The following is a 14080-nucleotide window of genomic DNA, read 5'->3' on the forward strand; positions in this document are numbered from 1 at the left end:
TCTAACATTATAGGAACAAAATGGATCTACAAAAACAAAACTGATGAGAAAGAAAATATAGTGAGAAATAAAGCCCGACTTGTAGCATAAGGATACACTCAAGAGAAAGGAATTGACTTTGAAGAAACCTTTGTCCCAGTTGCCAGGATAGAATCCATACGTCTTCTTCTTGCCGTATCATGCATTCTAAAAATTAAACTTTATCAAATGGACGTAAAAATAGCATTCTTGAATGGATATATAAAAGAAGAAGTATACGTATCCCAACCAAAAGGGTTTGAGGATCCATTCCATCCTAACCATGTCTATAGACTCAAGAGAGCCTTATATGGATTAAAACAAGCCCCACGAGCCTGGTATGAAAGGTTAACACAATTTCTACTCTCAAAAGGATACAATAGAGGAAGTGTTGACAAAACACTGTTTGTCAAACACTACAAAAGTGACATCATCATAGCACAAATCTATGTTGATGATATAGTGTTTGGATCAACCAGAGAAACCTACAAAGATGAGTTCATTCGTCACATGAAAAGCGAATTTGAAATGAGCATGGTTGGAGAGCTCAGTTACTTTCTAGGTCTACAAATAAAACAACTGGAAGACGGAATCTTCATCTCACAAAGTAAATATGCGAACAATCTTGTCAACAGATTTGGTCTAAAAGAAAGCAAAGCTGTTAGAACACCTGTTGCAACAACAGAGAAAATTGCCAGAGATACAGAAGGAAAAGATGTAGAACAAAAACTATATCGTAGCATAATTGGTTGCCTACTATACTTAACTGCCAGCAGACCAGACATTTACTACTCAGTAGGCATATGTGCCAGATATCAATCATCCCCTAAGGAATCACACATGAAAACTGTGAAGAGAATTATCAAATACGTTAAAGGAACTACTGATCTAGGAATATGGTATTCCTTTGACACAAACAAATACCTATCAGCATACTGTGATGCAGACTGGGCAGGCAACATGGATGATAGAAAAAGCACTACTGGAGGATGCTTTCTACTTGGAACAAATCTAGTCTCCTGGATAAGTAAAAAAAAAAAAATCAACATCACTATCAACTGCAGAAGCCGAATATATAGCTGCTGGGAGCTGTTGCACTCAATTATTATGGATGAAACAAATGCTGGAAGACTATGGTATCAGTCAAGCAAAAATGACAGTATATTGTGACAATAAAAGTGCCATAGACATTTCAAAAAATCCAGTCCAACACTCATGTACCAAACACATTGACATACGACATCATTTCATCAGAGAACTAGTGGAGGAAGAAATCATCATCATGAGGCACATCAACACAGAAAACCAACTTGCAGACATAATGACAAAAGGATTGGACGGAAATAAATTTACTAGACTAAGGTCAGAAATTGGGCTGTGTAGATTAAATTGATTTCTCTCTATTTCCATATATATATATATATATATATATATATATATATATATATATATATATATATATATATATATATATATATATATATATATATTAGTTTTATTTTATATTTATTATAAAAAAACAAAAGGGGAATGAATGCTTACTTAAAGAGGGTCAACCCGTCAACCCATGGTAGCCATAGCCTGAATTCGTATCTCAGCCCGAAAACCGAAGTCATGAACCCGCTTCAAAGTCCAAATTAATATACCCGGCTCCGATTGAAATCCCTCACGTCGCTCCTCTACTTTGCACACCACCATCCATGATCACCTCCACTATCGCCATCCACGACCACCACCATTGTCGATTACCTTCTTCATCACTCGCCAAAAACAGAACCATGAAGAAATCAAGAGCCCCCAAAATGCCGAAAGTGAAGAAATCATCCCGTCGGCCTCCACGACGAGGAACCCCTGCCATCAACAAGAATCCCCCACTCGATCAACCACAACACTCCGAAGATATAATCATGGATCCAGTGCCAATCACGCAAATACCATTCGAGGGCATCTACCCACCACCAGGTAACTCATCTCTGCCCCTCGAAACACCCTTAAATGAAAACCCACAATCTCCCTCGGACCCAAATGCAGAAGAAGAACCTACTGGTTCAGAGGGTATCTTTGGGGAATTAGTACTCGACCTAGACAAAATCACACACCAACAAGGTAAAGATTTATTCTCACATGAAAAACCCCCTGCCAGTGAGAAAGAAATTATAGAATCAGAGTCTAACCCAGAAATTAGGGTTACGGATTCTGACACAATTGACAGCTTTGAGAATGAGCTAGATGAAATCCCTACCGAAGTGAGAATAGATGATCACGAAACAGCCCCAAATGAGAACAATCCTGATGAAATTCTAAGAAAACGAAGAAGAGTAGATCCATATGAAGGAGCTGACCCCAGGGCTAAAAGGCCATGTGATTTTCCAATCTCTGTAGGACCCCCAAGAAGGACTCCTAACATCCCACCGCCAAGAATGACAAGAACTGCCAAAAGAAAACAAAAAGAAACTGATGATGACTGGGAAAACAGTAAAGAATGCCAGAATGAAAGGTCTAAAAAGCCCTAGAAAAATGCCTCAAAAGACTGGGGCAAGTCACGAAGGAAATACACATCAAAGGAAAAGGGAAAACAAACAGCAGAGATAGATTTTGAAACCACACTTCTAACATCCAATTTACTACAACCTCCCAACAACCAATTCCAGGATAAAGCCTCGAGCAATCTGTGGCACAAGATCTCACAACAAAAAATCATCCCTCAAAAATTGGTCAGTATGGAGAATCTCAAAGATGGAGAAAACATCATAGAACTCCTAATTCAAGGAAGATTACTAGACACAGTCACAAAAATTGAACCCTTTGAAGAAAAGATGATTCATGAATTCTACTGCAATCTCAAAGGAGAATCATCAGTCCCATCAAGTCCTTTGTATGGAAAAGTTTACCTAAGAGGAAAATACTATGATTTTTCCCCAGATGTTATAAATGCCAGTTACAACACCTTTGAACAAGATGATCAGTACAACCACAATGGGGACATCATAGCCCAGGAGATCACAGCTGGAAATGTAGTTCTTGAAAAGAAGAAGATCAAAGCTGCCTGCCTGACAAGCAAATACGCCATTCAACAAAAAATAGCTCTGGAAAACTGGATGCCCTCCTTACATGAAAACACTGTGAAATGGAGCTTGGCTGAATTGTTATACAAAGTAGGAAAAAAGATCAAAATCAGCTATGGAGAACTGGTCCATCAACAAGTCATAAACCTAGCTGAAAACAAATCTCCTAAGGCCTCTCTAATCTTTCCAAACCTAATTCAAACCATCCTCACCAAACAAGGCCTAAAGTCTACCAAGAAAAAGCTCCAACAGATCAAAACTCTAAATGTGTCTGTTAAACTGAGAAAGGGATCTCATCAAAATGACCTGAGAACCACAAATCCAGAAGATGACCCTATGAACAATGATATCCTTCGAAAATACTTCCAGAAGAGACTCAATGAACTGATTACATCTGAAAAGAACATAAAACAGAGACAATTGGAAATCCAGGAAGAGAAAGTTGAGGTACTCAAATGGATGACAGCTTTAGGAGGAAATAATGAAGAAGAGTCTGATGGGGAGGCTGAAAAATCTCAAGGAGTAGATGCTGATGAAGAAGAATCTGAAGGGGAGATTGAAAAATTCCAAGAAGAAGATACTGCTGCAGAAGATCAAGAAGAAGAGAGCCAAGGAGAAGAACAGGGTGTTGGAACCCCAGAAGCAACATCCTCTGACTCTGACTGAATTTGTCATATGTTTTTGTCAAAAATAGGGGGAGATGACTGCTGATATACTGCTGGAATTATCTAACTGCTGATATGTTGCTGCTGGAATTATCTGTTTTGATGCTACTAAGATTTTTTGAGAAAACTGTCTAGCTATTTTTGACACTAATACCACTGAGATGATCTCTTTTGAATTCTGTCCAAGCTGCTAAACATGACATGATCCTTTTAGAATTCAAGCCGAATATGTTTCTCTTATTTCTGTCTAGCTATTAAGCAGCATGCTGATGTGACTACGATAGAAAATGACTATGTGCATTATTTGAAGTTCTGCCTAGGTTACTAATCTTTGGACTGTCTAGCTTAGAGCCTTGACTCTATCATCAGTTACATCAAGTCAAAATTGCCACCTAAAGATTGTGAAAAGCAGACAACTAGACAGCAAGAACTAAGGGGGAGAAATTTCAAGAAAATCATAAATCAAGGTTTTTGCCAAAAATATTGACAAGGGGGGATATTGTTGAATAAAGACTTGTCAAGAATATTATTGGCAAAAAGATAATTGAAGATAAAATTCAATTATCTTGTAGTCAAACTACAAGTATCATTCAAATCCTAGTCTAATTAGGATTCATACTTCAACTAGGATTATGATCAAGTGTCACCTATTTAATAAGACTCTTAGAAGAATAGATGCAGCGAACTTACCTTTGTAATATGATCGAGTGCATATAGATATATTGAAAGAGAGAGTCTATCACTTTGGAGTAATACGAGAGTTAGGTTTCAATAGATTATGAGAGATTGTGAGATCTATTGTGTAAAGTTTCCTTCTTCCTATACTCTGAATTTTTGAAGTTGCTCATAGTGAATTTAGGCTAATTCCCAATACGAGAAGTGCCTCGCAGATTAGGGTATTTCGCCCAAACTGCGTTACAAATTTCCTGGTGTTACAAACGTACGTTTCAACATTACTGTATGTGTTGCTCCTTATATTTTTTCAATATATATATATATATATATATATATATATATATATATATATATATATATATATATATATATATATATATATATGCTTAGGATCTGGTGCAAAAAGAGGTCCCAAGTGAGAAATGTGTATGATCTCAGTCATTATATTGGTTCATTCAAGATCAACGCCACTTACGATCTTTAACAATGTTCACTAGAAGGCACAACAATATGCACTGGAAAGCATAGATGTGCACTGTAAGACATAAATGTGTGAAACAATTATTGAAAAGACTAAATTTATTACATGATAACACAAATCATAAACGATAACAATATTCAATTAAAATTTTGAATTAATGATTCATTCAAGATCAAAAACTCTTTAATATATATATATATATATATATATATATATATATATATGTATGTATGTATGTATATGTATATGTATATGTATATGTATATACGTACATATGTATATGTATATGTACATATATATACATATACATATACATATACATATGTACATACATATACATATATATATATATATATATATATATATATATATATATATATATATATATATATATATATATATATATATATATATATATATATATACACACACATATACATATACATATACGTATACATACATATACATATACGTATATATACATATACATATACATATACATATACGTATGTATATACATATATATATATATATATATATATATATATATATATATATATATATATATATATATATATATATATATATATATATATATATATATATATAGGGAGGTTTTCTGGTGCACACTCTTACTTAAATGTGAACTAGTGGACTATTGTGGTGCACTGATCTGAGAGATCAAACGTTGGGATTCTTGGTGCGTTGTTGTTCCCGTGCTCCACCATGTAGGTGTGCATTTCTCACCTAATTGTAAAACCTGAGCGTGTTTCCCGGTTACTAAACGTGAGTTTGGCATCTGTTTCCGTTTCCCCCCTCCCCCCTTTGCGGCGACGAAGAACCGGCAAATTGAGTGTGCGGATGGGTAGTCCTGAACCGGCGACGTCCCTTGACCACGGCGTTATGTTCGGCATGCACCCCCACTGCGGTGTTCCAGAAGGTCCGTTCTTCATTTATCCCGTATGCCGCCGCCCGTTTTTTTTTTTGTTTTTTTTTGTTTTGTTTTCCGTTGTTTGTAGTTTGTTGCACGGCCATAGTCAATTATTCTCTTACACAATGCAACTGCCCTACCCACATGGCATGAAAAAATGGATATCGGAAAACCAAGAGTACGTGCCAGTGTTTTGGATGTTTGTGCACCATTATATTTAGTGATGATGATGATGAGATAGGTAAAAAGCTAGCTTATATTATGCCTTAGCTAGTGTATATATTGGAAGATTCTGTTTACCACATGTGAGAATATGATAATAGAGAGGTTTGTGCCCATGGCTAATTTGTTTGCATTGTAAGCCGTCATGCAAAACTGTGCCCAAAGTCAAAGCCTTTATATACATTTTTTTTGTCTTTTTCCACTTTGGTTAGTGAATGTTTCCTCAATTATATTATGAATCCACTTGCCAAGTGTACTGTTGTATGTGGTAATTAGCTACACAAAGTTCAATGTTTAGTTCGCCTCTATGATTGATTGTTATGATTAAGAATGATAATGAATAGTTAAATTAAAATTCTGTTATAATGAATATTTTAATTAGGGAAATCCTATTTGGAATAAGATGTAATAAGTTGCATACAAGTAAGATGCATTCTATTAGGAACGACAGTGCAAATATAAAGGATGTCATAAATGAAAAGGACAAAAACAATGCAGTCTAGGAACCCAGAAAGTGCAGGAAGAAGAGGATTTCAAGATTCTCACATATTTTGTATCACAACCTTGTGATCCTAGCTTGAAACCTTCATCCTCAGATGTAGGAGTTATACTGATTTCTTGTGATTCAGGGAATACACCCCACGTTCTGCCAGAAATTATTTACAGTTTAAGTGTAAACAGTTAAGTGCAGTAAGAATGTGTTAAAAAAGTTAAGTGAGTAGATAGTTAACATGCATTAATTAGTTGTATCATATTTTCCTTTTTTGCAGATGTCGGGGGGTAAGAGAGTGCAAGCACGGGTGGGTATACCAGCATACTCGTCAAATATTGGTGGCCCGCTGTGGACAGTGCAATTACCCCGGCTATCGGTTACCGTTTCAAAACTCTAGCAGAAGGGGTGTATTTCTATATCAACTACGCTAGGACATGTGGCTTCTCTGTGCGGTATGGCACCCTAAAAAGAGGTCGTGACGGCCAACTAACCTCGCGTTATTTGTTATGCAGCCGGGAAGGCGTTAAAGGTGGTGGTCGAAATCCGCCAAAACCCGTGGTGGGTGGCAGTGGTGGTTCGATCACTCAACGCAGGAAACATGTATTTAACAGGGTTAACTGCAATGTTCGGATCTGCATCATAAAGGACAAATGCGTGGGGTTCATCGTTAGTGTGACACCCCAAAAATCCACACTCCAATCCATGAATTAATTGAGTAATTAATTCTATTTCTTGAGGAATTGATTCCTAAAATCCTGATTTTTGATACTCAAGGACTAGTATTTGACTAGTCAATCTTTAAGTTGTGTTGTACCTTGTGCTTTGAGAGGAGTTCCCTTGTTCCTTACACTTTCTAAGAGTTAGTAAGGGTATCCTTGTCTTTTCACCAAGAGTTAGTTTTGTAACCTAAACCTATAAGACTTCTTCATTTTCATCCCTTATAATTCCTAGAAAATATATCTACCTTCTCTCTAGAAAAGAAGAGTAGCTTGTTCTTCAAGCCAAGTGAGACCTTTGTCAAGATTCCAAGCTTTGCTTCCAAGATTCAATCTTTCATCTATTTGGGCATCTAGAAGGGTAAGATCTAAGCTTGTCTAGTCTTTTTGGTTCCATCTTAGTTGTCTTTTTCTTAAAGGTAGGATCTTTATGATCTTTTGGTTTGATCTTGAAGTGGGTTTGGCTAGTGAGCTTAGTGGAGAGCTTGTTGTGGTGTAAGAGGAGTCTTTTGGTCTTCAAGAGGTAACCCATGCTCTACAAAACCTATTTTGCTTACCTATATATGATTTCTTGGCTTCTATTTGTGTTTTGCTATGAAATGTGAGAGTTTATGCATTTATCTTGTGATATTGCATATCTAGAGCTTGTGTTTAGGATTCCTTTGTGCCATTGCTTGGCATTTTCCATGGTTCAAGTCATTTTGTTGTGTTTGGTGAGATTTGGCATGTTTTGGACTTGAAGTTGTGTTTGGAGAAGAAAATCCCCGAAGGGATTTGTTGTGGTACAGGGATGTACCCGCGGGCGGAACGGCGGGCGGGGCACCACCCGTCGGCCTACCCACGGGGGACATGTTGCCTTGTGGGTAGTGTACCCGCGGGCGGGAACACGGGTGGGGCACTACCCGTGGGTCCACCCGCGGTGTACACGGTGGTGTTTGGTTCGCGATTTGTTCCCCGTGATTTGTTTGTCTCGGTGTTTGATCTTTTGGCTTCCCGTTGTTCTTTTGTGGAAATATTTGAGCGTCTTCTTGATGTTTCGTAGGTCTAGAGCTTTATGGGGAGGTATCCATGTAGGATCTTTGGTGTCCTGAATCATGCTAAGTGTTCAACATTATGTTTCGTTGAACCAAGAGGTGTCTTGTGTGTTCCTCGGAACTATCTTGAGTTTCCCCATTGATAAGCATGCTAGTTTGTTGTCTTAATGCTAGCGTGTGTGTTGTTCGTACCTTCCGTTTGGTTGATGATAACTTGCGTTATTCATCGTTGTTGTTGTTAGGTGGTGACCCGTTCCTTGATTGAGTAAGTTTCATACCTTCTTTGCAATCCGTTGATTGACTCTCGTGTGAGTGGTGGTGCGTGTGTGGCTCTACTTGGATTGCACGATTAGTGGTATGGGACACTAGTCGCCAAGGTATTGCAGCGGTCCTCGTGGTGGCCGTGACGTGATTATGGAGCTGTGGCTGAGTCCACATGATTGGGGGCTAACATTGTGTTATCCGAGCATGTGTTGCCGTGATTGGTGGGTTTTCGTTGGTGGTTATAGGTGGGGGACGACGGTCTCGGTGGAATAAGGTTGGACTTGGCTGTACAGGGGTTTTCTGGAGGTAATGGTTGGCTTTGAAGGTACAAGGTTGGGGGTAGCCATAAGGTTGGAACAGGGCATAAGGAAGGCATATCAACTCGTGATGGGTGATGTCATGAGGGCTTGTGTAGCCGTTGTTGTGTGATCTTCTCTCGTGACGTGTGTAGTCACGGAGGCTTGTGGTGTTTTGGCATGTGTTGCCGTTGGGTGAGTCTTTATCCTTGTGTGTGGTTAACCTTTGTGGTTGGGATGTGTTCCCTGTGTTATCCTTGTGAGTGGTGAGTCTTGTGTTGTCTTTTGATCTTGGCTTTTGACTTATATATATGTATTCCGTTTCGAAAATGGTTTTTATATCTTATATCTACCTATTTATGATACTTAACGGTATTGGTGGGTTACCAGCATCTTTCGCTGACCGGGCGTCGCCCCGATGTTTATCTTTGTGTTCTTTCAGGTGTTGAGTAGTCGAGCGCGATGTCTAGAGCCTGGTAGCTTAGCACCTGTATCTTTAAACTGTGTTTTTGTGGCCTACGCGCCAATGGTTTTAGATTGTTTTTAGACTGATGTTTTGGGATAGTGGTTTTAGATTCACTTTGTCCTCAGGTTTGAAACCCACTCTCTTAGCCCTTTAAACCTAATTGTTCCCAAAAACTCAGCACACATAAACATACAATTATACAGTTCCCCGTAGAATGCTTTCGCTATAGGACCACCGTACTACTTTGGGCTCGTTACCCCCGCAATGATTTCCAAGCTTCGGGGACGAAGCTTCTCGTAAGGGGGGGAGAGTGTAACACCCCGTGTTACGGCCTTCAATCCCGGATTAATTATTTAATTAATCCCGTTAATAATAATTTAATATGATTTAATTCGGTTAGGTTTCCTTTAATTAATTAATAAGGTCCACCATGAACCGTGGACCCTTGCCTAAATTAGAGTCTTAAGCCTATTAGGAATAAAGAAAGTAAACCCTTTACTATTCAGATTCTAATTAGGAATCCTAGACCTAGTTATCTATTAGGAATAAAGGAAGTAGGCCTTTTACTATTCAGACTACGATTAGGATTCCCTTTAATTAATTAATATGGTCCACTATGGACCATGGACCCTTATCCCTAAAATAAGCCCTTAGTCCTATAAGGAATAGAATTAGTAAACCCATACCATTCAGACCCTAATTAGGAGTCTTAAATATATAAATAGGGATATAGGAGGCACCTAGATCTTTCACCACCATAATCTCTCACCACACAAGAAGTTCAAAAAATCCCCTTAGGAGAAATCAAGAAAGAAGAAAGCTTAAAGAAAGACCCTTCATAGCCAAGGAATTAATTAAAGCTAAGAGGTAACCCATGTCTCAACAAAACCTATTTTCATAGCTATGATTCCCCTCTTAGGATTTCCCCATATTATTGTGTATTGATGATTGTGATATTATTATTGATGATTGGTGGGATGATTCCATGGGTGATCTTGATGATGAGAGGTTCTTGATAATTATGGTGTTCTTGATAATTATATGATGTTCTTGATGATTATATGATGTTCTTGATAATTGTAAGATGTTCTTGATGTTTATATGATATTCTTACCGAATCTTGATATTAGAAGATGAATTGTGTCCTTGTTGATTTAAAAGTGATTAGAACCCTAGGTTGTATCGTATGATATCATTCTTGGTATATGGGGTGGGAATTCGCATGATTGGGTGTTGATTATGTTTAGAAAAGCATGATAGGTTATGTGCCGTATGTTTCTTGATTTTGATCCGTTAATTGTCTACGTGTGTTATCAATTGCGTTTGAAAGTGTCTAAGCATGGTTCTGGGTTCCACAAAGGTTCCCGGGGCGTTTTTGTGATGAAAGAGTCAGTGGGGGGTAGGGGATCCGCCACCTACCCGCGGCCTTCTTGGGCAACGCCGACAGCGGGCAGCCGGCGGGCGGGCAGCTGCCCGCCGGGCACCTGCTGCCCGGATTTGCTGCCACCGGCTACCCGCTGGTTTGAACCCCACTTTGGGATTTTGGCTTCCCCGTTTGATGTTTCCCTGACCCCCGTGGTGTCCCAACGGACTCCGTCTATCGTGCCTATGTCTAGTTTGATATTTCGGGTACCGTTCGTAGGTTGTATGAGTCTTGTATATTGCATGCTAGTTGAATTGGTATCCCGTTGACCTAGGTGAAAGAAGTATGAACACCTTAGGATTATTCTTAGTATGTGAAGGATCACGCATAGATTTTGTTATACGTGTTCTCCCCCTTCCCAATATGTTAATGTGGGTTGCATGTGCCTGCTATGTGTTATATGTGCATGATACCCCAATTCGGTTGCGATCGGATTGGTTATTCCTGAGCTGAGATTCAGAAGCTGGCTGCGGTCAGATTTACACTCCCGGGCTGCGGTCCACCGTTTGGTTGCGATCAAACGTTTCTACATGAGCTGCGGTTCATACTTTCCTGGCTGCGGTCAGATGACATACTCTTGGGCTGCGGTCTACTGTTTGGTTGCGATCAAACTATGATGAGCTGCGGTTCATCGGTCGGTTGCGATCGACCCCTCCGTGTTGCGATACGGGGCAGGGTGCTGCGGGGCCGTGTCAGAGCTATATGCGCTGACCCTCATGTATGGCATGCGATTGGTCCTGTGGCGCCAACAAAGTTTGCTATGTGATGAGATATGGATGAGTTGTTGTTATGAGTATCTTGGGGATGTGACTATGGGATTTATACTGAGAATCGTATATGTTGGATTATGATTATTAATTGTGCTTATCTTACCTGTCTTGCTTGTTGTAAACTGTATATGCTTGGTATAACTGCTGTCTGTGCTTAGCCCTAACTGTTGAGTCGATCCCTGTTTTAAAAGCTAGAGTCTCGTAGGATATATCTTCATGCTTCAAAATGGTTTTCGTATATCTATATATATGTCTATATGTATTGTATTTCAACGCGTTGGAGTGGGTTACCAGCATCTCTCGCTGAACAGATATATTTAGCTTTCAGGCACAAAAGAGTAGACACTGGAGCGCGCTAGAACCTTGAAGCGTAGAAGTAGTTAGTTTCCCTTTCGGCCTGCGTGCCATGATTATGTATTTGCATTATTGAGGATAGTAGTTAGTTAGCCTGTGCATCTGAGTTCTCCAGCTCAGGTGTGGCATAGCACCTCGTACTCTTTGTATTGTGTTTTGGGAATTAATGAGATTCCATCTTTATTATATAAGTTTTAAAAGTCTTGAAAATCTGGGGTGTTACAGCGTCTTTTTTGGGCTGACCACACCGGGCGTCAAAGTTTTATGAGTTTTGGTGATGTGATATCCTTCGATGCAATGTATGGTACGAACAGGTATGTAAATGTTAACACGTTCATTGTGTTGATTCTGCGTAGTGCATTGTACACTAAACATACCGATGCAAACACGTTCATTGCAGTAGTAATTGTTGTTGTTGTTGTTGTTCTATTATTATTATTACCATTATTATTATTATTATTATTATTATTATTATTATTATTATTATTATTATTTTTTGTATTATTATTATTATTCCCATTCCCCAGTGCACCTGTTTTTCCTATGTTTATGTTCAGTAAAGAGCATGCTAATCATACTTAATTGTAGTGCTAACTCATTACCATTGGTGTTAAGTGCATTGTAGTCATGTTGAATTTTATTGGTTATTTAATATTAATAGTATGGTGTTCGAATACCCCACTAGTGTTATTTTGTGGTAATTTAATAGTATTCATGCTAACTACCTCGTGGACTCTTCGTGCTGCAGGTACAGTGTTCGTACCTTTTACCGGGGTAGACCACCATAAACGCTGCATTACGTTCGCTTGCGGGTTGCTAACTCGAGAAGACACTGAGTCATACGTATGGGTTCTCGAGAGATTTAAAGCTGCAATGGGAAAGAGCCCGTTGTGTGTTGTAACTGATCAAGACCCGGCTATGAAGAGTGCTATTGCACAGATATTGCTGAAGTGCTGGCAGCGTTACTGCATGTGGCATATCATGACCAAAGTGAGCGAGAAATCAGGGGTTGAATTATCAAAAGATCAGACTTTCCGAACCCAGCTTAACAACGTTGTGTGGAATGAGACCATTGGCATTAGTGATTTTGAAACGCAATGGCAGTCGTTAATGGAAAAGTACAACTTAACGGGGCATCGATGGTTCACCAAGTTATACACAGAACGGGCGTTTTGGATTCCATCTTATTTTTTAGATTTACCCATGAGCGGTGTGCTACGTACCACATCGCATTCAGAATCAGAGAATAGCGCGTACGGTAAAAGCACACGCCCACATTGTAGCCTGGTCGAGTTTTATGTGCAATACGAGAGCGTCCTGGAAACGCAACGGCATAGACAAAGCAAACTAAATGCTGAGAGTGAGGGGTCATTGCCTGAGTTCAGAACTCCTTTAGCATTGGAGCGACACATCGCGCAGGAATTCACCCTAACAGTGTTTTATGAGCTCCAGCTAGAGATTGAGGCTGCATGTTTTTATTGTAAGGTTGTGGGGATCCGTGCAGATGGTGAGTGCATCCGTTACGACATTAAAGGGGAGTACAACGTTGTCCACACTGTTGGGGTTAGTTTGCTGGCATATGTTTCATGTGTTCAAAGATGCTGAAATGGCGAGCTTGCCGGCGCGGTACATTGCAGCACGCTGGTGTAAGCAGGAAGGACTAGCTAATTGGTGTTCTCAATGTTCTGACTGCCCCCTCTAGAATCTGGGCCTAACCGGTTGTGGACTGAAATACACAGGTGCACTGCGATGGTTGGAAGCAATACAGTGCGCCAAACGCGGATGCTTCAGGTAATAGAGGAACTGAGAGACGAGTTTTTGAGCGACGGTATGAGCGTTAACCCCCCAAAGGGCAACGGTGTAGCCATCGCGACACTTTGTGGTGTGGAGCCGCCGACGTCCATTACCATTAAACCTCCAGCTCAAGCAATAAACAAAGGGAAGGGGCAAGTGAATTAAAAGCCAACGGGAGTTAGCCATTGAGAGGAGTGGCAAGGCCTGCAGAAAGTGCGGGGTGTGTGGCGAGTATGCGCATCATAACGCTCACAGCTGTCCGTTGAAGTGATTAGTGCACTCGGATGGTCCATTATATTAGTTTTATATTTTTTACGTCCTTAGTTATTATTAAAGACATCGGAGTTGTAGTTAACTTTATTTATCGTACGTTTCAATCCTTCGTATTTGGTTATTAATAAGAACGCTGGAGT

General features: G+C 39.5%; 3 protein-coding genes across 3 annotated transcripts; all 3 read left to right on the top strand.

Annotated features, from left to right (window-relative positions):
- Positions 1-207: 207 nt before the first annotated feature.
- On the top strand, positions 208-1188 carry LOC109171658 (uncharacterized mitochondrial protein AtMg00810-like). Its single transcript, XM_019320730.1, has one exon. It carries the CDS (start codon positions 208-210, stop codon positions 1186-1188), a length of 981 nt encoding a protein of 326 aa, XP_019176275.1.
- Positions 1189-2738: 1550 nt separating this feature from the next.
- LOC109171660 lies at positions 2739-3749 on the top strand. The gene has a single exon (XM_019320731.1). The coding sequence runs from the start codon at positions 2739-2741 to the stop codon at positions 3747-3749; it is 1011 nt and encodes a 336-aa protein (XP_019176276.1).
- An 8838-nt stretch (positions 3750-12587) lies between these two features.
- LOC109171661 (protein FAR1-RELATED SEQUENCE 5-like) lies at positions 12588-13478 on the top strand. Its single transcript, XM_019320732.1, has one exon. It carries the CDS (start codon positions 12588-12590, stop codon positions 13476-13478), a length of 891 nt encoding a protein of 296 aa, XP_019176277.1.
- The last annotated feature ends 602 nt before the right edge of the window (positions 13479-14080 follow it).

The sequence above is a fragment of the Ipomoea nil genome, unplaced genomic scaffold, assembly GCF_001879475.1.
Source record: "Ipomoea nil cultivar Tokyo-kokei standard unplaced genomic scaffold, Asagao_1.1 scaffold0327, whole genome shotgun sequence".
In the NCBI taxonomy this organism is placed as follows: Eukaryota; Viridiplantae; Streptophyta; class Magnoliopsida; order Solanales; family Convolvulaceae; genus Ipomoea; species Ipomoea nil.